At 52.0% G+C, this 24716-nt stretch overlaps 9 protein-coding genes across 9 annotated transcripts; 3 read left to right on the top strand and 6 right to left on the bottom strand.

Moving 5' to 3' along the window:
- Window positions 1–230: 230 nt before the first annotated feature.
- V8C40DRAFT_270070 (Fic family protein) lies at window positions 231–1536 on the bottom strand (the record flags this gene model as incomplete). Its single annotated transcript, XM_083220153.1, has 2 exons — window positions 231–1112; window positions 1297–1536. 2 exons carry the CDS (start codon window positions 1534–1536, stop codon window positions 231–233), a joined length of 1122 nt encoding a protein of 373 aa, XP_083068674.1.
- Window positions 1537–2420: 884 nt separating this feature from the next.
- On the bottom strand, window positions 2421–5632 carry V8C40DRAFT_270069 (uncharacterized protein; the record flags this gene model as incomplete). Its single annotated transcript, XM_083220152.1, has 3 exons — window positions 2421–4010; window positions 4101–4252; window positions 4378–5632. The coding sequence occupies 3 exons, from the start codon at window positions 5630–5632 to the stop codon at window positions 2421–2423; spliced, it is 2997 nt and encodes a 998-aa protein (XP_083068673.1).
- On the bottom strand, window positions 5607–7758 carry V8C40DRAFT_255967 (Nur1/Mug154 family protein). The gene is made up of 2 exons (XM_083218173.1): window positions 7339–7758; window positions 5607–7276 (listed from the first exon to the last, which is right to left on the bottom strand). The coding sequence occupies exons 1-2, from the start codon at window positions 7588–7590 to the stop codon at window positions 6146–6148; spliced, it is 1383 nt and encodes a 460-aa protein (XP_083068672.1). The 5' UTR covers window positions 7591–7758; the 3' UTR covers window positions 5607–6145.
- Window positions 7759–8111: 353 nt separating this feature from the next.
- On the top strand, window positions 8112–9008 carry V8C40DRAFT_255966 (H(+)-transporting V1 sector ATPase subunit F). The gene is made up of 4 exons (XM_083218172.1): window positions 8112–8334; window positions 8397–8432; window positions 8535–8669; window positions 8744–9008. Exons 1-4 carry the CDS (start codon window positions 8278–8280, stop codon window positions 8882–8884), a joined length of 369 nt encoding a protein of 122 aa, XP_083068671.1. The 5' UTR covers window positions 8112–8277; the 3' UTR covers window positions 8885–9008.
- On the bottom strand, window positions 8930–10072 carry V8C40DRAFT_255963 (sterol transporter). The gene is made up of 3 exons (XM_083218171.1): window positions 9724–10072; window positions 9448–9664; window positions 8930–9391 (listed from the first exon to the last, which is right to left on the bottom strand). Exons 1-3 carry the CDS (start codon window positions 9927–9929, stop codon window positions 9269–9271), a joined length of 546 nt encoding a protein of 181 aa, XP_083068670.1. The 5' UTR covers window positions 9930–10072; the 3' UTR covers window positions 8930–9268.
- Window positions 10073–12903: 2831 nt separating this feature from the next.
- V8C40DRAFT_113186 (uncharacterized protein) lies at window positions 12904–13798 on the top strand. Its single transcript, XM_083210822.1, has one exon. The coding sequence runs from the start codon at window positions 13178–13180 to the stop codon at window positions 13691–13693; it is 516 nt and encodes a 171-aa protein (XP_083068669.1). The 5' UTR covers window positions 12904–13177; the 3' UTR covers window positions 13694–13798.
- An 878-nt stretch (window positions 13799–14676) lies between these two features.
- Window positions 14677–18447, top strand: V8C40DRAFT_113192 (uncharacterized protein). The gene is made up of 2 exons (XM_083210823.1): window positions 14677–14680; window positions 14779–18447. Exon 2 carries the CDS (start codon window positions 15040–15042, stop codon window positions 17809–17811), a length of 2772 nt encoding a protein of 923 aa, XP_083068668.1. The 5' UTR covers window positions 14677–14680; window positions 14779–15039; the 3' UTR covers window positions 17812–18447.
- On the bottom strand, window positions 18345–20568 carry V8C40DRAFT_113183 (UDP-N-acetylglucosamine--dolichyl-phosphate N-acetylglucosaminephosphotransferase). The gene is made up of 2 exons (XM_083210821.1): window positions 19999–20568; window positions 18345–19858 (listed from the first exon to the last, which is right to left on the bottom strand). The coding sequence occupies exons 1-2, from the start codon at window positions 20440–20442 to the stop codon at window positions 18878–18880; spliced, it is 1425 nt and encodes a 474-aa protein (XP_083068667.1). The 5' UTR covers window positions 20443–20568; the 3' UTR covers window positions 18345–18877.
- A 474-nt stretch (window positions 20569–21042) lies between these two features.
- On the bottom strand, window positions 21043–23765 carry V8C40DRAFT_255954 (transglutaminase domain-containing protein). The gene has a single exon (XM_083218170.1). It carries the CDS (start codon window positions 23396–23398, stop codon window positions 21362–21364), a length of 2037 nt encoding a protein of 678 aa, XP_083068666.1. The 5' UTR covers window positions 23399–23765; the 3' UTR covers window positions 21043–21361.
- Window positions 23766–24716: the final 951 nt, after the last annotated feature.

Here is a 24716-nt window from a genome sequence, read left to right as displayed (position 1 = left end):
CCATACTGCGCCGAGAAGCCAAGGATATCAGTGGCTTCCGCCTTCAGGTCCCTTACCATAAGGCACTCAGCATCCCACTAGTATATCTAGTATATCTAGTATATCTAGTATATCTAGTATATCTAGTATATCTAGTATATCTAGTATATCTAGTATATCTAGTATATCTAGTATATCTAATATATCTAGTATATCTAGTATATCTAGTATATCTAATATATCTAGTATATCTAGTATATCTGGTTAAAGAGAAAGAGATATTCCGATTCACTCGATGCCCGCTTGGAAAACCCAAATCTCCTCAGCTGCTCCAATTGAGTCGCCAGAACCATAGACACAAACTCCTCTGGATCACCTTCCTGGGCACTCCTAATCATTCTCACATACTCTTCACGATCCAAATCCCTTATCACCATTGGAGCATAACCATGACGAATCATATAATCCTGCATCAGCAGCCTGGACACTCGACCGTTGCCATCAAAGAACGGATGGATATGCAGGAAATACACAGTTGCATGGCAGGCTAGAATAAGCGGATGAAGACGTTCCTCCCGAGTAACTCTGTCCTGCCAATGTATAAAACGCCGCATGCACGCCGGAACCTCATGATGATATGGAAAGATGGTAAGAGGACTGCTCTTTACCTGTATTGGCGTTTGCCGATAATCTCCAAGAGCGACTTTTCTTCCCCATCCTGAGTTGTAGAGTTTCTCACCACTGGTGTCTCTGAGGAGAAGAGCAGAAAGATACCGGATTTCGTCCTCAGAAAGCCCTGAACTGGTACCGCGTAACGCGGCGTTTGTGACCCACCGAGATGCCACTATGTGGTTGCGAAGTTCTGCTACCTGGCTAGCATCTTCATTAGGTAACAGAGAGTGGGCGTCTGGGAGTGCTATTTGAGAGAGGCTGGCAGCTGGTAGGGCAAGGTCCGGCATAGCGTTTTTGAGGTGTTTATCCATCAAATAGCTGTGTTTTAGTAGAAGCCTGTTGTTTTCGATGACAACAGACTGGTGGGCATATTCTGGGATGAGGCTGTGAAACATCCGGCTTCTTGGGGTCCATATAGAGGCTCTCTGGTTGTCAATCTCTTTTAGCAGAGGCATGTGCAACTATTCTAGTGTCAGTATTATTGCCAATAGATCTATTATACATAGTTGATCGAGTAGATATACTAGACCAAGTAGACATTCTAAACATAGTGGATATTCCAGATATAGTAGAGCTACTAGATAGAGTATTGCTACTAGATATAATAGATATACTATATGTAATAGAGATATTTTTTACACTCACCTTTTGTAGTTCCACGTATCCATAGCGTTCACTATCTCCCGGCTGGAAATAATCCTCCCAAACTGTTCCCGATTCCGCCAGCGCCTCATATTCAGGCGAATCTTTGACCAGCTTTGAGAATGGCGCGTATATTTCCCGTAGAATGTCATTTCGTTGTCCGTTCCATGAACTCAGGTAGGCAGCCCGTTGGAATCCGTGTTTGATGGGCTGTAGCGACTTGGAGATGCCGATGCGAAACATGACTTGCATGTGCTGGTCCTGGGAGTGGTGTCGTTGAAGATGTCGGTGAAGTCGTTGGTGAAGAAGATATTGATTCTGCAATTAACTCAATGAGAGAAAAGGCCACGACAGCAAGATATACTACACTTTTATATCGCTGCCAGGACAAAGTCAAACTAACCCAATGTTAGAATTCGTACATAAGATTCCGCACAATTTGACCTTAAAGTATAAGTCCATATCATGATAGAGCCAAAGCTACATTACCTTGTACTACGTATACTAAATTCAAGTATATGCCAGCAGGCAGCAATTCTCTCTTTACAATTACTTTCCACATTTTCAACCTTGTGCTTATTTGGCGCCTCCCAGATTGCGCCAACTGCGTTGCAAACCCCCCTATTTTGGATGAACCTCCAGGGTATCTCATGTACATCTCCCGGGTACAGTATTAATAGCTGTTCAGCTTGATATTAGAACAACTGGATTAATGGCCCTATCCATGTTATACCTAAATCATTCCATTGGTCTAAGAAGCATGTATAAAAAGACACATGGATATAGATATACTCCTGTGTAGTATCCAATATACGAGGCAAAAGTGACCATCGACTATACTCCAGAAACCCGTCTACACCACATAACCACCACAAAGGAGTATCTACACTTCACTACCCAATCACATTACAAGCAATCACGTTGAAAACCAAACACAGCAGAAATCATAAACCATAATAGTAATTATACAATTATACTCGAATCACCGCCATGGCTAAGAAAATGTCCTCGCTGCTTCTCCGGCCGAAACTACCCCGAACCACCGCCCTGGGCGAATGCAAGCAGTATATACAGCCTCCATACGCCTTTTAACCAGCATACCGACCCTCACGAGCCCATCTCTAAACTCAGATCGCTGATTCATCATCCACAAACTCCAGCAGCCAGGCCATGAACATGACAAACCTCGTCCCTTGGACAACCACCACATATACCAGAGCCGCAGCCGGTACTGTGAGTGCTATCAACAGAATGGCCTCCCACCAAGGCATTGGTCCGTCATGCGCGACTCCCATCGTTCGTGGATCGAGTACTGGCCATATAGTTGCCCAGTATAGCCGGATCCAAATCTTCAGGTACCGCAGGAATTGTTGCAGTGGAGTAAGCTCTTCCTCATTCTCATCCTCTAATTCATCATCTTTATCTCCTGGCTCTGCGTTCAGAGCCTTGGCTTCATCTGGGTTGGTCTCCTTTGGCAAAAGACTTTCGGTGTCGTCTTCGTCTTGGTGCTCTTGATAAACTCGATGCTCCTCCGGAAGGTTGTGTATCTGCGTTTGGTGATCTGCTGGATTTGCCTCCTTCTCGGTTACCAACTGTTGCATTTCTTGGTTCGCCGCTGTTGGGTGCTTGCCCTGGTACATAGCTTGCAGCATCTGTGTAAATGTTGATTTGCGCAACGAGTCGTCTTCCGGAACTGGCATCGTAGCCTTCGCTGTACGTCTGTCTTGCCAGTGGCCCTCTGCTTGCTGCATCTTGTGAGCCTCCAGCTCCAGAGATGTAGTGCCTACTTGTGGTTCGCCTCCCGTTTCGGCCTCTGCTGATGAGGTTGGACTCTGCTTGGAGCTCATGGATGGGTCTGAATGAAACCCGCCCAAGCTGTTCTCGAACGAGGTCACTGCCAGCGCACTGTAAATCGATTCGTCTCGTTGAGTTGGGCTCAGTGGAAGGAGAAAGTCTGGGTTCATCGACCCGTCCGGGAGAAAGGCGGAGTGAAACGTTTGGTGGTTGTAGCCAGTAATGGTGATGGTGGGTATGCTGGCAGATTCCACGATCTCGGGGGCCTGATACCTGATTTCGCGCAAGACGTTGCTCGTCTGCTCGTGCTCCGTCACGGTTTGGTTGTGAAAGTGATGAGGCTGCTCCAGCCGCTGCTTGTCCACCTTTGCTACCCCCTCTTTCAATTCTAGCATGTCCCGTTCTATTGCCATCTTGGTGAGCTGTCGATGTCGATGTCGATGTCGGTGGCGGGAGCCTGCAGGACGCCTCATCGTGAGTGACTGTTGCTGCCGCGGGCCGGCTGATGCTTGTGCTTTCATGCGGGAGAACCTCAGATGGTCGTCCCATCGCTTTCTCATGTCCCTTGAGCGAATGCGAATCTCTGTAGATCGCGGCATGGGCATTGCCTGCAACGGGCTTCCTTCGCGACGGGTCAAACGAGGTGGCTCTCTGAACATGCTCGGATGCAAATCTAGGCTGGATGCTGCCATGCCCATCATTCCTGGGAGACTGAACCGGCGCTCGAATCCCCGGCCAAAAGCTGGGGTCGACCGGGTAGGTTGAGTTGCCGAAAGGGCTGCTTTGCTCGCCTCCGTGCACGATTTCTTGACGTCCCTTTCGGCTTCCATGTCTAAAAAAGACTTGCTTTCGGATGGGGTTGTTGGGCGGGAACTCGTTTGCGAGCCAGAGTCGTCAAGGGCTGATCCGCTCTCCATAAATTCCTAAGATATAAGAGACGGATTCGCAAGGCTTTGCCGACGAGGAGTTCGAACGACTGTAGAGTGGGATGAAGAGCGGCTTGGAGGAGTTACCGGTGGCGATGAAGCAGCGATGTAATTGTCAGATGCATCAACTGCGGAGGAATGGGCACGAGAGGGATCGATGTTCAGTAGCGGTTCACCAGTGGAAGCTGCTGTTGGTTGTTGGATTGTCTGGGGGAGATGTTGAACGTGAGAAGGTTTCCCTATGAGCTTGCAGTGTCAGCAGGTGTTTTATATGTGTATGAATGTGGTTGGAACTGATGTGGAGTGAAGAGAAGTGAAGAGAAAGTAAAGTGAAGTGGAAGTGAAGAGAAAAAGTGAAACCCACGAGAACTCAGAGACACGCTTCTTGAAGACTGGGCAATGGGGCTCAAGTCTGGCTCCTGCAGCGAAGACTGTCCCCGTCTCATCCATCTGACGGCTTTGTTCAGCTCTCTCACTTTCTTCTTCCCCCTTAGTGACTTGGCAATCCTATGATCCTCATCCATGATACCTGTATTGTCTCTACTGGGTGAGTCTCTTGACTTGTGGCTCTTCAAGACATTATGCCATGTCCTCAAGATGCGTCGTGGCGTCTCGTGATGATCTGCTGAGCTTTCAGCAGAGCTAACAGTGGGACTCACAATGTCCAGCTCTCCGGTATGAGGATTGACGCCTTGTACGCCGAGATAATCACCACTTTCCCTCAAGCTCCGTCGTTCGCGTTGTCGAGCCTTGGATCTCGCCCGAAGCAAATCTTTGTTGAGAGGCTGTTTCCTTTCTGCTTCTGTCCCTGTTTGTATACCCAAACTGCTCCTCCTGGCATCGTTGCTTTGGTCATAGTTGCTCTGCAAAACCCCTCCTACCTTTGTCACAGAAATCTGTTCTTCAGAATCATTATGCGGACTCCAACTCCAACTCCTGTCCGGCAAAACATCCTTGGGCGGCGATGGGGGCTTCGAGGTAACAGGCACAACACTTAATGGCTGTTCAGGCAAATCACTGGGTTGATCTCTCGAGACATCCCTCGGCACGTTCCAGCGAGTAATATGGCTCGAGTCCACCGAAACATCCCCAACGCTGTACTGGCTATCCGTCAGGCGCCGTCGAGGCTGTGGTGTCTTGCCTTGCTTGTCCATCTGCTCCCAGTATCCCTGTTCTCTGCTGGTACCGCCGCGTTCAGGACGCTGACTGGGAAACATGTTCTTCACCCACCCTCCAAGAGAGACAGATCGTCGACGTTCCGTCTGTGCCTCTGCGAGAGTATGCTGCTGTGGCCCTGTGAGGGTATTTTGCTGTGAAGTCGTGATGGTATGCTGTTGTCCCTGAGGAGCAGTAGGAGGAGGTGCCTGAGGCGCGGATGCAGCTCCATGTTGCTTAAGAGCAGCATCCGACACCTTGGGCGGCAAGAAATACGCCATCTTAACGAGCCGCAGAGTGAGCGCAGCGAGAAGCGTAACCGATATCAGAGGAGCCACGGGTCTCCGGATCCATGCGTCGACAACGTATCGATATATACGCGGGATCGCCCCGAGGGCATCATCGCTGCTCCACCACGGTCGAAGAAAGCTGAAGGCGGTAAAGATGTATTGCGTGAGTGTCATTGTGCAAAGTTTGAAAGAAGTCATAACCGTGGGCATAGAATTATATGGTGAGGGGCCTGGCAACAAAGTGATGCTGCGAGATGGCAACTCGTGCTTGCGTATTGTAGTAAATTCACGTCTCAGGTGGTAGGAACAGGTGACTATTTGGAACCAAATCATAAACTCAATCTTTCATGACACCCGAATTTGATTAATCGAGCCGACGCCTAGCAAATTCATTATGCCTCCCAAGAAAAAAGCAAGCGATATCTCATACGACATTAAGATGTTCCTCCTCTGCCCAATACCAAGCCGTATATGAAGAGTGTACGAGTTCCCAGAAGCCTCCACCAAACCCCAAAGCCACATAAAGCAATAAACCCAACGCCAAAGTCATGCTGTGCTATGCTGAATCCAAGCACGGAGAATATTACCGTTTAGTTTCAAATAATTCGTTCCACCGCATAAATGTTGCAATCCGCCATCTTGACGGCCGCCATGAGTGTAATCAAGTTTTGGCAACATGGAAGAAGGCTACCACCTAGATGGCCTCTCTTGCTGTGCTGCCCTATTTCTTGTTGCCCCCTGGTAAGGATTTGATACGCCTCTGCTGAGGGCGCTCGTCGACCGCTGTGAATCGGCGTGTTTGGTAGAAAATCTCTGCTGCTCTAGGGCCGCCATCTCTCGTGAGTTCCGGGGCGAGGCGGGCTCGTTAAAGTTGTTGATGCCCATGGTTTTCTTAAGAGGCGACCTTTCATGATCATAGATGCCCATATTGCCTCCATAATTGGTGGTGTTTGCGGATGTGGCCGAGAGTGGCATAGGAGCCGTGGCCGCAGCTGAAGTTGGAGCGGTAGGCTTATCAGCCATCATGTGTTGCCTAAACGTAGAAGTAGAGCGAGGTTGGATCGTGTTGGCCGGGGTGCTTTCTGAGCGCATCGGGGCATAGGTGCCGAACGACTGCGGCTTCATGAAGTTGCTGCGACCGGTAGACATAGAATCGTCGTAATCGATAGAAGACGTAGCTCGCGTGGCGTAGGACTTTCTAATCAGTGTTGTCGGTGTGCCAACTTGAACAAATCCACGGCCCTGGGGAGAGTGCTCGGCCGCAACCTGGGTACCAACATCTCTGACAACGGGGTGGAGTCGAGGATGAACAAACTTGGTGTTGTACTCGTTCATGACCTCCTTTTGGATGATGGAGTTATCCTTTGCCTGCTGCGCAAACCGCGAAGTGAGGAGAAGCATCTGTCCAGAGAGCACCACCTGCATGACGATGGTGTTGAACACAGTGACACTAGGCTGAGGATCCAGTGGCGCCAGAGGTAGAAAGAGGAGGTAGGCCAAAACGTGTCCCGGGCTGAACAAGCAAACAAGTCTCAAGGATATGGGCAGAGGGTCCCAAACCGCGAGTTCCCACACATCTCGTCTCTTATCCGGATGTGCTCGCGACTCAGCAGAGCCTGCTGCGAGTCTGTCGGCAAAGTATTGAAGCGGTGAGGATGTCGTCGCGGGAGACGACTGGACTTGGACTCGTCGCGCAGAGGGTGTCGATGGGGCTTGGTCGATGTTGGCCTCAAACAGTCGGTATTTTCGCGTTCGCGTAAAGGCGTAAGCCGCGTTAACGAAGGAAAATAGCGCGAAGCCCCAAACAACGGGGTAAGTCTTGGTAAAGAATGTTAGTTCATCCAGCGCGACATCATGCGATGGCTTCATCGAGGACTTACTATATAGGAAAGCAACGAAGGCTTGCCATCGTCGCCAAAAATGTCGTCGTCCGACCACTCGTACGACGACCCAAAATTTGCGCGTGCCAGCAGAAAGATAAAGTTCATGCCTAAGCCGAGCTGCGTGCCCGCCAGCTTCGAGTCCCAGTCCCTCGTCTCCATCTCTTCCGAGAGCCACAAGAGAAAGTCCATGGGATTCAGCAGCGACGTGATGCGCTCCCAGAGCGGTCTCCGCCGCACGAGTCGAGGCATCTTTGCAGGGTCTGATTTGAAGGTTTCGCACGGTCAATTAATCACAGGCGACAGGAACCTTGCTATCTGATCGCACCGTGAAAGAAAAGAAGAATGGCCACTGGCGGTGGTTGGAGAGGAAGAAGAAACAAAGAGTTGTCGGACTGGCGGCGAATTTGTTTACTTTGGCGGTCCTAGGTTTTCCCACTGCGAAATTTCCGCCTGGAGCCTAGCGCCCTTGCTTGCTGGAAGCGCATGTCCACCGCCCAGTGACATTTGGATAGGTACATTGGTGTCAAGTACCCAGATCTCATAAAGACGGTCTTTAAAGGTGATCAAGCAACATTTCAAGGACTCGCACAGGCTGCGTAGAAAAACAATTAGTGAAACCAAATTTGTTCTGGGATCATTTATGCAACTTCAGGTATAGTATTTGTTAATTTTGTATTATTACGAAAACAATCAGTAGTCTTTATCAAGCTAAAGACGGCCCAGTCAAACACAGCGGCATGCGCCCATCGGTGCTACTTGTGCCTCCGGCAATACCTCTCGTCAAAGTACACCTCTCTCAGCCGCTCCAACGCGGGGCCATTCAGCAACCACCTGAAAGGCAACTAAACTTATAGCAGTCGCCAAAGCTTCATCAAACCTCCAACACCTACCTCTACCATCTACCACCCCTTAGAATCGCCATTGTCCGCCCTCGCAATGGCTTCTAACGCCGACTTCAAAGACCGGCAGTTCCTCGCCGTCATCGGCGATGAGGCAAGTTTCACTCCCCGCGATAAAACCGCGCGCAGATTAGTCGCTAACACATCGACGTATAGGACTCTGTAACGGGCCTCTTGCTCGCGGGCATCGGCGTGAGTTTCACCTAAAGGACAAAGAGATCCCTTCACCTCCCGAGATGATAACGGCAGCGCTGCCATCGATAGAGTCGGACCTTCTTCTCACACAGTCTCTAGCACATCACTGCTGGCGCCGATGCGCAGAAAAACTTCCTTGTCGTCGACAGCAAGACAGAGACCGCGGCCATCGAATCTGCCTTTGAGAGCTTTACCGAGAGAAAAGACATTGGTATTGTCTTGATCAACCAGCATGTTAGTTTGTCCTGAGGCAGAAATGGTGGTGCTCATTGTAGAGCGAAGCGTACTGATAGCAGGGACCACCTTAGGTTGCCGACCGGATACGACACCGAGTTGATACCTACACCGCTGCCTTCCCCACGGTCCTCGAAATCCCAAGCAAAGATCATCCTTATGATCCCGAGAAGGACAGTGTTCTGAGACGGGTGCGTCGTCTGTTTGGAGAGTAAATGTTTCATCTTGTACGCAGAGTCATATTATTAGAGACGGGTAACTGTGTGGAGCGTCAATGGAGGACCCCAATACCACATGGCGAGTATATAATATCAATACGATCATCAAGAGCCGAGTGTATACTGGTTTATCAGGATTATTACGCGTGCTTTCCTCTAGTAGGAGTAACAAGAGCGCCGCAATGATGTGCCTATGAACCATATCGGAATATCACCCAAGGAGTACAGCAATCTCGCCCAGAAGAAGCCAACGCAGCCGTAGCAATGCCATTTAGGAAAATAAAAAAACACCCAGCAGTCAAAAGAAAAAGAAAAACAGAATCCGAATCATCTCCACCGTTGCCAGTTGCCCGTAATCATTCTCGTAGCATAAAGCAGAAATTACAATTCCTCAGTGTTCTCGAAGGAGCCCAGGCTTGGTCGAGGGAAGTTAACGGTCGCCTTCAAGCAGGTGATCTTCTCGTCATCGGCGGAGTAGACGTCGGCAAGGACGCTGTAGGTTCCCTATTGACATGTGTAAGCATGGAAGATGATCGCCGATGGATTAAAAGGAGGCTTACCGGAGGAATGGCAGAGGGGAGATCGACGCTCTTGGTGATGGTCATCTGTCCGTTCTCAAGGGGGCAGGAAAGGTCGACATTGTCAAGCTGCTCGCACAGGTCTGCAGTTGTGGAGAGAAGCTGAATGAGGCCGTACTTGACAGTGACCTTGACGTATGCACCCGGAGTGATGGTCTTCTTGACTTCACCAGAGGCCGTGATGAGGAGTGCCTTGCCACTATGGCGAATCATTAGCCCAAGTCAAGAGGGAAGAATTTGTCGGGGGAAGATTCTTACGGCTTGGGGGGGTTAGGAGCCAAGTCGACTTTCTTGATTTCAATGAGGTCGTCGTCACGGTCGGCGCTGCAGAACTCGATGGGGTTTTCTCCAGGGACCTTGAGAGAAGCGTCGAGTGCGGAGGCCGAATCGCCCCAGATGGCGAGGGCCGTGGCCGGAGCGGCGAGGCAGGCAGCCAGATAGGCGACGGTGGTAGAGAAACGCATCGTTATCGATATTTGATGAGTCTGTAGTAGGATATGATGGATAGAGAAGAGGATGAAGAGCGACGAAGAAGAGATGCCGACTCGAGAACGGAGGCGAAAGGCAACACTGGATGAGATAATAGATGATAAAGGTAGAGGTGAGGCTGGCGCTGCTTGCCGTCGTACTGGTTGAGCGGCTGCACTCATATGGGGCATGTACAGTGACGCCGACGGCAAACCACTAACGTCACGGGACGGTCTGCTGCCGTGCTGCGTCTCAGCGGTGGTTGGATGCGTCATGAGACCCGTCCGGGGCTGCGATTGGCCAGGACTCAGAGAAAGGCTCCGCTTCCATGGCAGAACAGATAACGCTGGGGTAGCGCTGATACTCCTTGCATTCGCTCCGCCCGGTACAGGTACATTGTCCTGCGCTGGTAGAATACGGCGTATCCGTGTGCTGCACAATGAGCGCAAGTACAATGGGGAGACACTTTAGCAGCAGCAGTAGCGCCCTTGGCTTATGTGGTGCCATCAATCTTGGTAACAAAGAGCATCGGAAGGCGACTGACTGTACTGTACCGTAGCAAGTCCGTCTCTCCATTCACAGATTACTGTGCCTTTACATCTAGGCTACGAACCAGCTGAACGACGATGGATTTCTCCTTCTTCTGAATCGTCATCTCTTCCTCTTCTTCACAGTTGAGCAGGTGCGGCTGCGCTCTCCCTCGCTTTTTGCTTCACCGTCTCTTTTCCTGCACTGGTATTTCGCCCCCTTCAACCTGCGGCACGGCGTTTGCATGAGGCGTTTGGCAAGCGAAGGGAGCCTGAGTTGATTCGCTCTAGTCGTTTCTGCCTCAGGCATCTCCATCCAGGCAGCATTGTGGGGCGGTGGCGCACGGACCAACCCATCTTCTATAAAACAATCTCGCCGCTGCTCGCCTTTCCCTCTCCTTTCTTCTTTCCTTTCCTCATACTTACCTTGTTTCAGCACTTTGTCCGCGATCAAGAAGGCGGAGTGCTAGTGTGGGAGGCCTGCATTGCACATCGCGGAGTCGTCCTGCGCTCAATTGTCCTTCGGGGCCATTGGAGGCGGAATTTTTGATTTTACACATTTTGTGCTTTCATTGTGAGCACAGGCTTGGACTGTGGCACGAAGAAGGCTGGTGGAGCGAGGGCGGCGTAGGTTGGAAGGAAGGAAGGGCGTAGTGCGAGAGAGAAATGGGGACACGATGTCTTTGTTGTGTGTGGGCTAGGATTGCGTACGGTTCAGTAGAATGGGGGTCAGGGTTTGAGAGCCGTGTGGGAGCACAAGGATTAGAACAGCTGGCATCAATGATGATCATTTCACTACAAGACGATGTAATCTTGAATGTTTTCAATGGGGCAACGCTTCGTGCTACTCTGTCTCTCGGCTGTAGGCGGTGCGACGTAGGCTTACGACGCTGACCAAGTAACACTGGGACCAAATTGCAGTTGAGTGCAACGAGTCCCTGCCTGGTGGTGCTACATTAGATTAGGAAACAAGTGTTGCAAGCTCAACGCCCGGCGACATGTGGAAATTCAACAAAAAAAGAAAGAATCGAGTCAATCAAAACAAAAACAAAAACAAAACACGACCAGTCGTATGCACACTAGCTGCTGAAACCTACAGCAGTAGCTACTAGCCAGCCAAGGTTTTATCGTCCTCTTGCGCCGACAGCCTCATTGGCCAGCTCGCAAGCCCCCCCAGTTCGCACTCCAAGGATGAAGCGACGCGATTCGCGCGCCGCGCAGAGCACAGGTCCGTTATTGTGCTCTGCTTATTGTGACTGGCCAATCAGGAGGCTGTGACGGCAGGGCTATTTGCTGGGATGACGAGCGCAAGGCTTGACTAGAGGCTGGAGACTGGCGAATGAGGCGGCGGTGCTGTTTCGGTGGTGCAGGCATATTCCCCGCTTGGTTTTTTCTGACTGTGCCAAAGTTGGTGCTGGCGACTCTTTTCTGCTGGTACGAGTACGAGCGGGTGGTGTGAGTTGGTCTTCAGGGCGTGTGTCCGTAGCCTTTACTCCGACTGTGAATACGATACATTGCATTGCTTGGGGACAAGGGAGCGATTATCGTACGCCCTGTTGGTGCTATATTGAGTGAAAACATGGAGACGAAAGACTTGAATCATTGACACAGGTATCCTTTCGCCAAATTCTCGCACCCGGAGGAGACGCATGCAGGTCTGCACGGAGCTGGCTGATGTCTCCGTACCCCCTTCAAACCCGCCGGTACAGGTACATGTGCTCGTACTTTGCAGATACCGGACTCGCACGCAGCAATGCACCAGCAGAGCAAATGTAATTAATTAGCCTACAAGTTACTGCGTCGGATGAGAAAGATGCAGCCAAATAGAGCAGCTGCCGGCATGGCCATCTTTCTTCCTGTCACGTCCATCCACTCAAATCTTATCCTGTCCCGACGTGCTAATTAATTTCAATTTCCCGCCTCATATTGATTGGGTCGTACTCCGTACGTGGTAGGCTCAAAGTGGTAAAATTCGCACCGGCCTTGCTCACTGCAACCACACCATCCACACAGTACAGGACGGAAGCAGTCGACAGTGGCCAACCCTGGATCACCAGTGACGCCACTGAGGGCTTGCTCTGCTTCTATTCTTGTAGGGCATAGGGGCATGTGCCTGAACAACACAGCGGCTGGGCGCTAAACCCTGAGGCTTTGGCTCCCAGTTTCGCATCAAAGAGAATTCGAAACCATCAAATGGAGCTTTTTTCCTAGAAACTCATCTGCAAGGTCAACATCGCTCACCTGTTACTGGGTTTGTCGAGAAAGAAGCAAACCATCAAAGCTGTCCAACTGCAAGAAATCATCACTTCTCTACGCTCCCATATTACCTTCGTCTCTGCGACTCACTCCATCATCTTCTTTCTTATTGCTCTGCCTCTTACGAGTACTATTTCGGCTCTCTCCATTACCTATGCGACTGGCTGCTGCCTCAGCCCATAGCACCTCAGGCAACATGGCCGTCATGAGCAAGATGGGCAGGCTTCTCTCGCCAAGCTGCGGCTGAATCCTGCTATAAACCGTCCACGGAACCTCTCTAGTCAGAGCATCGTCATCTCCTTCCGACATGACATGACATCAAATGATATCCATGATATGCCAGATCGACGGAGCACCACAAATGGCGGGTAAGTTGCTTCTCTTCTCTCCTCTTCTCCCCCCTTCTCTTTCTCTGCGCTGCTCTTCTCTTCTCTCGATGCTGTGTGGACGCAAGATTATTCATGCAGCCATGGATTATTACCCATCGTCCGGCCCCCCTTGGCCATCTCACATGCCGACTGACTCCCTATTACGAGTACAAGCTCAAGCTCTCATACTGCATTACACTGCCCGCCCATCCAGAGGCTCTCGCATATCATTACCCACCCGCGGCTTTACCCACCCAAAACCTTACAGACCGCACTCGCATCTACACACGCATACAAGCCTGCGCACACTCTTTTCCTCCCGTCCTCTCTCTTCGGTGCAGCAGCCCCTTCCCCTCTCTCTCGCATCCGTCTTCCGCTGCCCGTTCTCGACCTTCTTTTCTCCCCTCGTCAGCGTTTCTCCTGCTTGACTGCATCACATCCTCCCGCACCCTACCTCGGCCTTTGTACCTTTGTACCCTGCCCAGCCCAGCCCCGAGCCCGATGGCTGGCAATGGATCTTGCAGTGGTGCAATGCCGCCGCCAGACAGTCGCCGCCTCAGGCAGCAACCAGCGCTGCGAGCGGTCGTACTACTGCCCTCCAGGCACTAGCACCGAATACCTGCCGACCTGCCACCACTACATGCGCACCCCCCGTCTCGCCCTCTTTTTTTCGCTCGCACGCTCACCACTGTGCCAGCCGCGAGGTACTCGGCGCTCCGTGCAAGTACTCGGTACTCGTACGCCCACGGCCCCAGTGCATGGATGGGCCTTGGACGCACACTAAGACGTCGCTATCCCACCGCCCATTCGCCGTTGGGCTTAGCGCCTGTTGCCTCTGTCGCCTGGCGCTGAGATGAGTGCCGCCCTCTCTGCAAGTTTCTTTTCGCAGTTCAGTTCTGCACTGGTTCTGCAGGATGGATGAGCACCAGCACCAGCCCAGCACCAGCGCTCCGTGCTAGTGCTACGAGTACTGTACATAGGTACGTACGATACGGGCACTGCTACAGTACAGCGTGCACCAAGGCACTGCTGCTGCTCCCGTAGTGCCGTGTGCTCGTACCCCCTCAGTCTCTCGCTCGCTCGCTGCCCTTCTGGACTCTCTCCTCTCTGGGCCCCGGAATCCTCGACACCGGATTGGACTGTGCCGCTACGGGCTGGGCTGGGCTTGGACTTGCACTGGCGACGCTGCATGATTGGACACCCTGGCCGGTACGTACCTCGAGGGTGCCGCCGCACTCGTTCTCGCGCTGCAGCAAAGACACCCTCTCAGTTTCGTCGCTCCTCCCCATCCTCCTTCTCCTCCTCCATCCCCGTTGCCGGCCGTTGACGAATCTTTTGCCTCAGGAGCCCGATCAATCCAGACGCCCGCCGACTTCAGCTGCTGCCGCCTGGCCTTGTCATCTTGCCTTGTCCTCCTTTTATTTCCCACGGCCGCTTTTTTTTGCCCCCTTCATCCCACTCTCTCGTGGACCAACCTGCTCTCACCTTTTCCTCGACCAACAATCCAGTCGCCTCCCGCCCGATCGTGTTCGAATTTTTACGACCCAGGCGAGAAACATTCGACGCCCTTCAGTGTCCAGCCATCGCCCTCGACGCGTATGAAAACCCCCATAGCTGTGCTCGTGATTCTCGCCTCCTCTTCAACCCGTCGCCCATTTTTTTCTTCGCTCCTACTGACGACTGTTGACGACTAGGCCTCTGCCCTTGAATCAATCCCCAAATCACGACGCTTCAAGAGCCCAGACGCCGCCTGCCGCCTGTCCAAGACTCGACTGCGCCATCGTTTCCGCTCCGGCGTATGACGCGGCTGGTCGCGATCCTCTACCGCTCGACGCTCTAGCTCATCCACCCGGCGCGCGTCTTGATCGGCGCCGTCATGCTCTCAAGACCGCGACAATAATCAATCCACGCATCCCTTGCGACATCGACTACCCAGCGTGGTCCTCCTTTGGACTATGACAGACAAGCCAGCTCCGCTGTCGACGCAAGCAGCAGTTTCTACCCAGGCCAACCACATCGCGCTCGTGGGCCCGACCGGCCCCGACGATGTCGCCCACAAGATTGAGGCGCCAGAGGAAGAGCCCTACACCATCAAGTGTATCTGCAATTTCTCTGACGACGACGGAAACACAATATACTGCGAGACGTGCGACACATGGCAGCACATTGATTGCTTCTATCCCGAGAATCGGGAGGAGGCCATCCGAGAGGACTTTGCTCACTCGTGTGCCGACTGCAAGCCCCGACCGCTGAATCGACAAAAGGCGATCGAGCGCACTCTACGGCTCAGGAATACCATCCTAGAGCCAGAGAGCATCGACAAAAAATCCACCAAGCGACCCCCTTCCAAGAGCCACAAGAAGAAAACCAAGCCCAGCGAAGTTCTTCTCAACGGTATCCACGCGGCTTCAGAAGGCGGCAAGCACGGCCACAACGGTGACCATCACCCTCCTCCAGCCAAGAAATCAAAAACCTCCCACCGACCCTCCCTGTCCGTGAGCTCCCAGCCTTCCAAGCGAAGCCCTTCGTATGGGAACAACCGGGCGAATCCTACGCACCCTCCGAGTCCCGCCACGACTCCTCCCGACCTCCCCGACGATTTTCAAATCCACCACTACTCTGAGAGCTTCTGCTCCCTATACAACGACGTGCCCGACGCTCGCTCCAATGCATTTGCCAACCTCGCCATCCCCACCGCTCTGGTACGATGGCTAGAGTCGCCTTCTGCTCTGGAAAAGGAGGTCGGCCGGAGACACTCAGAGGTCTTCCAGGACGCACTGCCTGCTCTTGAGAGAAAGCGACCGAAGCTTGAGATCAAGGACGCCACACAGGCGCTGGAGAATGGCACTACCCTGCTCTGGCGCTCTCTCAAGTCGACGTCTTCCATCGAAAAGGACGTGCCTCTCATCGAGTTGAATGGCGAGATTGGCTTCCAGAAGGATTACTGTGCAGACGGTGATAACCTCTGGGCTGATCTCTCATCGCCCCTCCCTTTTGTCTTTTTCCATCCTATTCTCCCACTTTACATCGACACCCGTAAAGAAGGCTCCTTGGCCCGCTATGTTCGGAGAAGTTGCAAGCCCAACGCTCAACTGGACACCTTCCTCATCAACAAGTCGGACTACCACTTCTGGCTCGTCAGCGACCGATACATCCCACCCAGCGAGCAGATTACTCTACCGTGGGACTTTCGTTTAGAAAAGAGCGTCTCTCAGCGCTGGCTACATCTGCTAGGCCTCAGCGATGATGATGGCGCAGCGCAAGATGAGTTTGAACTCGACGAGTCAGAGTATACAGCCATCTCCAACTGGATCGACCGGATATTGTCAGAATATGGCGGTTGTGCGTGTGATCAGGATAATAACTGCGCCTTCGCACGATTCCATCGACACTATCTATACGGCAAGAGCCAGTCCCGCGGCAACAAGAAGAGATCACGCAAGACAAAGGCCCACACCATCTCACCAAGCAGCACCGGTCATGCCACAAATAGTCGTGCTGCCAGTGAAGGCCATGTCGATGAGCACGCTGAGCGTGAGGGCCGAGATGGCTCGGTCCCGGCACGGAGCAAGCCCTCTAGCAGGGATCGAACTCCGCTGCGCCAGGGCTCTTTTGATCAATTAGGGATATTGACCGAACCTACAGATCGTGACAAGCGCAAGGTGGCCATGGTGGAAGACTCCTTCCGCCGTATGGAACAAGAGCAGCAGCAACCGCCGAGGAAGAAGAAGAGGGTATCAGACACTACAACAGCCTCGACGTCTTCCAAATCCAAATCCAGAACCGGCTCAACCCCTCACATTGGCAGTTATGCTGATGCAAGCACCACCTCCCGAAGCAAATCCGGTTCGCCTGCTAGCTCAAGATCACCAAATCTTGGAACCTCTTCTAAATCTACTGCAGTCCGCCAGGGCTCAGCAGACATACGAGCCAGGCAATCATCCGCATCGCCACGGCCCGTCTACTGCGACATGGGCATTCAGACGGATCCCGTAGACGACGAGTGGTTTAGTCAGCCGCAAGAACTCCCCTGTCGCAAGAAACGAATCATTTCACTTTCTCAGCGACTCCTCAACAACAGATACAGAGCGCGCGCTGAAGAGGACCGCAAGCGAACATCCACCCCGGACTCACGGCCCTCAACGGCTGACGCCATGGACGTTGATGCCGGAGAGACTGAGCAGAAACCGGACTCAGCAAAAGCCGAAGAGGAAACTCAGCCGCCTCCGTCTCCTCCTCCAACTCGAGATGTAGAAGACGCGGAAGTGCATGACGCGCCCCCTCTACCTGCTCCTGAAGAAGCACCAGCAGCCCCTCTGAGCGAGGCGGAGTCTACCCCAGAGAAGCCAAGGGCACCTGAGCTTAAAGTTCAAATGCCCACCTTGCCCGCCCTCGATGCCACTGCTTCAACTACGACCACGCCACTATCGGCAAGCAGTGCTGTGCAATCAGCAATCATCTCTAGCATCAACTCAGCCGTCAACGGAGCCATTGCAACTTCAAGTCCAATCAAGAAGAAGCTGAGCCTTAGCGATTACACCAAGAGCAGGATGAACAAGGCCGCGGTGAAGCCCTCATTGAGCCTCATTTCTACAAAGCCTAGCCCTTCTGAGGCGGATGAGATCAAGCTGGAGAATGTAGAGTCAGCAACTATGGAGAAAGTCGAAAGTGCAGTCGCGGCTACACCTACAGCGGCAGCCGCCGCCACCACAAACGGTCACCCATAAAATGTGTAGGATAGGATGCTGTTTGTGTTCATTTCGTGTTATTCATGGCGGGAATTCGCGATTAGTCATGTACCGCGTTTGATGGAAGGGAAATCAATTGGACGAGTCTCAAAAATGGAGGTTGGAGTTGTTTCAAATTTTTATACAAGGCCAATGGACGACTCGGATATGTTGCCCATCATTGTTTTTTCCTTTTTACTTTACACTTCTTTTCTATTTACTGGGCGTTTAGGGGAAAGGGAAGACGACGATTTTGGGAAATGAAAGATTTGGCGCCAATGGAGATGTCGAGCCGCAAGGTCGACGCAGGGAGTTCTAACTTGCAAGACCAACGCTACCTGCTATCTTTGAATCCTTGACTTGGTCCAAACTTTTTGGGGCCAGGCAAAGGCGTCTCAAGGCAACCCAACGCTCCGGATATACAAAAAAGGAGTCTGCTGGACTTAGGGCCGGGGAATTTTTTATTTATTTATTTTCTTTTTCTTTTCTCAAGAGGAGGGGCGTAACTTTAGGACATGGTTGCTTTTTCCAACACTTCAAAAACTAGGGTTTTCTGGGGAACGGGAGAGGGTCCTGTGTACTTTTATCATCTTGATCTTTATGAATTTTAACTGGACGGAGGTTTGGGGTGGACGGGATGGGGACACGGGTTGGTAGAGCGGGAATCTTTTCATTTTTTTTCTTCTGATTCCCTGCTCGGCGGCCGGATGGGATGAGGCTACTGGGTTTTATGTGTGGCCTCTGGGTTGAGACGACGACATGTGAAATAATGGATGGCAGACAAATCCGTTTGATCTTTTTTTTTTTTTTTTTTTTTTTTTGAACAAGACGATTGTTCGAGTTTTGGGACCAAAGTTCTGTTGATGAATCGGGTTCAAAGTTTAAGGTAGCCAGATAGAACTATGAGCAAAGAAAATTGGACTCTCACTCAGTCTTTTAAAGTCATTCTACGGGTTAGTGCTGGATGTCTTGAAATCTTTGGTGGTATCCCATTGCTTGCTTGTCTAATTAGAATAGTATATACATGTATAGATATTGCGAGATTCTAGTGAGCTCGGTGGTTGGTTTAATGCTGTCCTGTGCTGCCCCAGTTGTCTTCCTTAAAGATGAGGAGCGCCAGCTTATGTCTGACGAAGAGGCCAAAGAGGCCCACGAATAGCTGTAGTAACGTCACTTCCCAGGCGAGACGGTTTTCCTTTAGGGGACCTCGCCAGACGAGCCACAGGTTGAGCAGCGTGAGGTTGCTCGTTTCGACGAAGAGGCCGGCTTCGTCAGTGGTGACACGGAGGAGATGCAGGCGGTGCAGCAGGTGCAGGGCCTTGCCGACGAGAGGATGCGGTTGTCGATCGGGGGACCAGGGAGTAATAGAGGGCTCGAGGAGGCCGGAGCGGGCGTTGAACTTGGGCAGGCGGTGGCGCGGGCAGGGGATGAGGCCGAAGATTTGTGGGCACGAGTAGAGGAAGTTGAAGAGCTGGGGGACGAGGAGGAGGCCGAGCGTCTTGGAGAAGTGGCCGAGGATGCCGACGACGGCGAAGACCATGCCGGAGAAGTAGCAGTAAGTGTCGCCGACGAAGACTTTGGCCGGGTACCAGTTGTGGGCGAGCAGAGCTACCGAGACACCGATCCAGGGGAGCAAGAAATAAAGCGAGAAGAGGTGGGAGTCTGTCGCCGGGTGAGGATACGGAGTGAAGAGGTAGAGACAGTCGTTGAAGGCGATGAGCAGTGATACGACAATACACTGGGAGACTTCGATGCCGTTGATCCCTGCAAGCATGTTTATGCTCTGGGGGCAGAACATGGCTACGCAGGCCATGTAGACGTAGTAGAGGAAACCTAGATCGAAGAGGTCGCCGAGAAAGGGTTGGAGGGGCACGGGGATGACGATGGAGGTTACGTCGAAGTCGACGAAGTAGACGACGAGGAGGGGGATGGAGGCGAGGCCTGGGATCCACCACTTGTGGCGCCAGCGGATGTCGAAGAGGTCGTCGCCGATGCCGAGGAGGGCGATGGTTTGGAGGGAGATGATGGCGCCGAGGTAGGAGGCGAGCTGTGTATATGGTCAGTGACGCATATTCTATATCCGGGGTGAGAGAGAAGTAGGGGATGAGATGGAGAAATGAGTATATCTCATGTATATTCTCGTTTTTGTGTATATGTATGGTAGAGGTTGAATGATGTCTTTCTTACCTTGTTATGAGGGAATCGATGCAAGAACCGTCCCTCGTTCGCATGGTGTATCTCCACCACAACATCCCGATTCCCTCCTCCACTCGTCGCCGCAACAATGTCCTTATAAAAAGGAAACGGAATGAAAATAATCACCGTAATGAGATACACGGCCGCGCACACGGCGCCCATGCACTCTGGCAGCTCCGCGCTATTGACCTTGCTCAGGTCGCGGCCCCGGAAACCGGCCTTGATGAAGGTCGGGCCGAGCCACCGGATCATGGCGTAGCATAGCGAGAATGCGACGAGAGAGAGTGAGAGAGAGGCGATGAGTGGCTCGCCGTCGCCGTGGAATGTGTTTGCGAGGATGGCGAGAGAGGCGCCGGAGAGGGAGACGAGGCTGAGGGTTTCGGTGCGGGAGAGGCTAGTTGCTGGGGAGGCGTGGGGGGAGCCGGAGGGAGCCATGGTTGGGGATTTTGACGGTGTGTGAAGAGAGTTTCTTTATAAGGCGAAGAATTGGATCGGTTGCATTGTTATTTGGTGAGAGTTTGGTGTTGAGCGTTTGGCGATTGGGTGTTTGTTGTAGAGGCGCAAGTTTGGGAGGATGAGTGAGTAGTAAGCTCGAGGAGCTCAACAGCTCGTCGCAAAGATCTACAATGAAACAAATTATGGAATAAAATAAAAAAATCAAACCATTGAAACACGCAATGAAATACAATTAAATTCCATCAAACGACAATGCCACAATCGCAATGGCGAATAAAAGGGGGCGGCCAGAAAACAACAATAAGAACCGTCTGATTTGCTGCCCGTTTCTGCCACGTCGATCAACTTGGAGTGTTTTTTGAAACCAGCATGTCGGAAAAGCGAAAAGTGGCGTTTCGTCATCAATTCCAAGGGGGGAGGGGGTGTTGCACGTGCAAGTTCTGTCAAATCTGGGGGTGTGTGTTAAGCAGGGTGGAGATGGTGGAAAGGGGATGCAGAAGGTGGTGAATGGGGGGTTGAGGAAACATCTAGGGGTGAGGATAGAGACGAATAATACAACAATATCATCAGACATGCATCGAACAAACAGAACAAGCTGGAGTTATATTGCACGAAATATTTGAAAATAAATGATATAGATTATTGCCAGATGAAAGCAATCGTCACTAAATTGCAGACAACAGCCGTGAGCTCATCAAGCCTCGTCATATATCCTTCCAAAATACCATTATCCAGACGTTTCTCGTCTTTTACCTGCTACATTAATCCTCAAACTCAAGGGCTAGCTAAAGTGCAGTATATCATTCATCAAAGGGTATCACAAACCCGTCTTCTCTGTTCCACATTGTCTTGTCAAATCCACAAATTCCCTCTCTTGCTATGCATTCTCGCCATATCCTTAAACCAAATCCCATTTAGCCACATACGCCCAGGCCATTGCAACCCGTCCCTTTTTGGCAAGATATTGTTGAGCCGTCACACCTCGTGCATCCTGTCCATCCATTGACGTCAGCTGCAACACCATGACTGACTGCCCTGGCGCTCCCAGGTCTTTAGCGTGGACATCCGCCCAGTGCCAGTAGCCATCCGTCTCAATCGGAATAAAGTCATCCTTGCGGCCATCGAGACCATGAATCTGCAGCAGAAACAAAGACGGTTTCCCAAGACCGTGCTTCTCCGCCTTCCAGTGCTCACATAGCTGTGCAAACTGGAATCGGACGACTTGGCCGCTGTTGACAGGTATCTGCTTTGATGCAGGCTCAACAGTGTCTTCGGCAATGCCTTCTTGGCCGCAGTTACCAAAGATTTCCACCGGCGGACCCTGAGAGCGCCCGACGATGTACTCTTCCCAAGTGATTGTGCGGCCATCCTCACGGAACTGGTGTCTGCTATCCGACGGGAAATGGGTACGGCCAAACCGCTCGCCGCTGTTGGTGAACTGGACGGGGCTAAACTCTTTCTTGAACAAGTTGTTGGCTCCGCAGATGTGACCAGCTCCCCAACAGGCATCGAGAAGCCTCCAGACACCACCATCAACCCTAACTGCGTTCCATGCATGGCCAGTTGCATCAGGAGGCGGCGGCCTTTGTCCTTGTTTCAGAGGAGTATAGCCATAGCCCTTTCCATGGCCACCGACGACAACGCATTCCAGACCGGCCTTGTTGGCAATGGCCTTGTACGTCTCCGCGTAGCCTTGACACACAGCCGCACCGTAACGTATCGTTTCTTCAGGTGTCATCCCCCTAATGTTACCGCTGAAAAATGCCTTGGTATCATACATGATGTTGTGATGAAACCACGTGAAGATGGCTCTTGCCTTGTCGTTGTATGACGGGAATGGGTCACAGAGTACGCGGGCAAGGTAACCCACAACATCATGCTGGGGGAGCTGCTCTCTTGGATATTGGGCGGCAACGTTATCGGGTCCGCTCCAGTCTCGGCATACCCAGCAATCATTAGCCACTACTGGCGGAGCTGGCGATGCACGGGAGGACATGGCTTGGATCTGAGCCACTGATGGGCGAGAGGCCATTGGGATCGGAGGGGGCCCGTCATCAGCCGCGGCATCAATCTTGGGCCTTGCTGGCATCTTTGGAGGCTCAGTCATACTCCCGAATCCCCTTATCTGAACAGTGACAGGTGTTGGCTTTGGTGTTGGCTTCAGCGTTGGCTTTGGTAGACTCTCCGTGCTCGTCGAAGGCTGGGGTTTAGCTGGCCTGGAGGGTAGTCTGGGAGGGAGGCTAGGTCTGGCTGGCTGGCTGGGTGGTTGGTCAACTGTCTGTCTGGCTGCCATCCTCACGGAATTTTCTCTAATAGCCGCCTGTCTTGTGACAGCTTCTTCCTTTGCCTTTGCCTCTAGTTCCCGCTTTGTAGGCGGGAGAGGAGGCAAGCTGTTCATATCACAAACCGGTGGCAGCTTGTGCACGACAGTCCCGTTGGATCCATTGCTCGTAGTAGAAGAGATGGTTTTGGTCAAAGACAGGGACGACATGGTAGACTGCATCGATGCCTCTGATGAAGCCGAGTTGCGCCGTCCTGAAGGCTTGGGGACGGTAATCGTTGATGTTCGTCGTGGCGGTAGTGCAGGCGACGCCTGGAAGGACCCAGTCCTCGAGGGCAACGGCGGAGGGGCAGAAGCATCTGGCGAGGTCGCATTCTGTGTGTTGCGACGAGGCAATGGTGGCGGTGCATCGGCATTTGCTCTGCCGGGTCTCGGAGGCTGCTGGGGCGCTGCTTCATGAGCCGAGCCGTTGATGGTCACGACGGGGGCAGTCTGGCTTCGGGATTCGACAGCAGGACGTCCAGGAGGAGGAGGAGGCTTGGGCTTCTTGCGAGCTGCCTCAGGAGTGCCGACGCTGCTAAAGTTCTTTTGCTTGTTCAATGCTGCTATCCTCTCCGCCAGCGTATTAAACTGCGGTTCCTCGGTGTCTGCCATGATGTGGATGTCTGATTGGTGTGATGTCCTTTTGTGTGTTTTATATCTTCTTATATTTGGTTGGTTCCTATTGCTCAAGTTGACAATAAGGAAGAGATGTTGGTGCTTGGCAAGCTGTGGTTGGATGAAGTGGCGAGATTCGAGCTCAGTGAGCAAGTAAAGAGAACGAATGGATGTCTCAGCTTGGAGCCGCAAACGTATTGCAAGAAACTCAATAAAAAAGAATCGAATGCAAAAACAAATAAGAAGCAATAAATTTCCTTCTTTTGATTTTTCTCCAGCTATTCACGCATCATCAAAGAGCGACAAGGAAAAGAGCGGTGCTGGGCGATGCTGAAGCAGACGGTGAAGATTGTTGGAGAAAACTGAGAGACTTGAGCTGGGACCGCCGTTGACATAGATGGCTATTTTTAAGGGCCAAGACACAACTGCACTTGCATTAGCTGGTTTGAAAAAGAGACGGAACCAGTTTGCTTTGCTTTGCACAGCCCACTTGGCTCACGGGGGCTCTGCCGTGTCACTGATACACGTTGTTGGCACCAGCAGTTGCCACTGTGTGAGGTCACTGGTACGGGCGAGGGATTTGATAGTCGTGCACAGAGCAGAGTTCCCAGTCGTAGTGACACTGCAGAGGTTTAGGCAGATGCGGGCATTTTTGCCAGTCTGGTCGCGTTTGGGGAAATGGGGAGGGAAATGCCGTAAAGAGCTTGCAGAAGAAAAGACGAGCTTCAACGCGTGTTTTGGTTGGCAAAGGCGATTAAATGGATGGGGGCGGCTAAAGCAGGACATGTGGCGCGATGAATGCCAGGCCCGCTCGGCAATTGCCTAACCGGGCTGCATTGCATTTGATTTTGCCAGGGGGTGTTGAATTGCTGTGGGATTTGGCTGAGAGCTTGATGGTTGTAAGTCGTGAATGAACGTGTAATACAGAGAGAGAGGCGTTGATGTCAAGGAGATGTAAAGAGCATCAACTGAGGTTATCAACAAGTACCTCAATCAGGGCTGTTGCCTCAGGTATTCCTGGGTACAGCAATCGACTCATGTACTGGGGACTTTGCAAGCTGCTGTTGGGCGGACAAAAATACAGTGTGTGTAAGTGTGTTTACAGGATCCAGACCAGGATCAATTGTGCTATTATTGATGTGCAGAGTGCATTAGTCGAGGCAGGCTGTGACTCATTGAATTGCGGATTGGCTCTTATTAATAACCATGGTCAGTTGCAGCAAGGCAGCAGACATGAATCCTTTATATACCGGCGACAATTGTTTTCATCGTGAGGCAGTAAGTCGGGCGTCATCTCTGCACTTGTACTGTAACA

Source organism: Trichoderma camerunense, assembly GCF_050948025.1.
Source record: "Trichoderma camerunense strain CBS 138272 chromosome Unknown V8C40scaffold_21, whole genome shotgun sequence".
Lineage (NCBI taxonomy): Eukaryota > Fungi > Ascomycota > Sordariomycetes > Hypocreales > Hypocreaceae > Trichoderma > Trichoderma camerunense.
The sequence above is the reverse complement of the archived record's forward strand: the minus strand, read 5'-3'. Positions and strand labels throughout refer to the sequence as shown.

Excerpts from the sequence above, each read along its gene's own strand:
- V8C40DRAFT_255966 (XM_083218172.1), top strand. The coding sequence starts at position 8,278 with ATGGCTTCTAACGCCGACTTCAAAGACCGGCAGTTCCTCGCCGTCATC. Across the intron at positions 8,335-8,396 it reads TCGCCGTCATCGGCGATGAG|GACTCTGTAACGGGCCTCTT; the intron begins GCAAGTTTCACT and ends ATCGACGTATAG. Across the intron at positions 8,670-8,743 it reads TTGTCTTGATCAACCAGCAT|GTTGCCGACCGGATACGACA; the intron begins GTTAGTTTGTCC and ends GGACCACCTTAG.
- V8C40DRAFT_113183 (XM_083210821.1), bottom strand. The coding sequence starts at position 20,442 with ATGGCTCCCTCCGGCTCCCCCCACGCCTCCCCAGCAACTAGCCTCTCC. Across the intron at positions 19,859-19,998 it reads ATCGATTCCCTCATAACAAG|CTCGCCTCCTACCTCGGCGC; the intron begins GTAAGAAAGACA and ends CCATATACACAG.
- V8C40DRAFT_255954 (XM_083218170.1), bottom strand. The coding sequence starts at position 23,398 with ATGGCAGACACCGAGGAACCGCAGTTTAATACGCTGGCGGAGAGGATA.
- V8C40DRAFT_255967 (XM_083218173.1), bottom strand. The coding sequence starts at position 7,590 with ATGCCTCGACTCGTGCGGCGGAGACCGCTCTGGGAGCGCATCACGTCG. Across the intron at positions 7,277-7,338 it reads CTTCGTTGCTTTCCTATATA|ACTTACCCCGTTGTTTGGGG; the intron begins GTAAGTCCTCGA and ends TTCTTTACCAAG.
- V8C40DRAFT_255963 (XM_083218171.1), bottom strand. The coding sequence starts at position 9,929 with ATGCGTTTCTCTACCACCGTCGCCTATCTGGCTGCCTGCCTCGCCGCT. Across the intron at positions 9,665-9,723 it reads GCTCCTAACCCCCCCAAGCC|TGGCAAGGCACTCCTCATCA; the intron begins GTAAGAATCTTC and ends GATTCGCCATAG. Across the intron at positions 9,392-9,447 it reads TCCCCTCTGCCATTCCTCCG|GGAACCTACAGCGTCCTTGC; the intron begins GTAAGCCTCCTT and ends ACATGTCAATAG.
- V8C40DRAFT_113192 (XM_083210823.1), top strand. The coding sequence starts at position 15,040 with ATGACAGACAAGCCAGCTCCGCTGTCGACGCAAGCAGCAGTTTCTACC.
- V8C40DRAFT_113186 (XM_083210822.1), top strand. The coding sequence starts at position 13,178 with ATGCAGCCATGGATTATTACCCATCGTCCGGCCCCCCTTGGCCATCTC.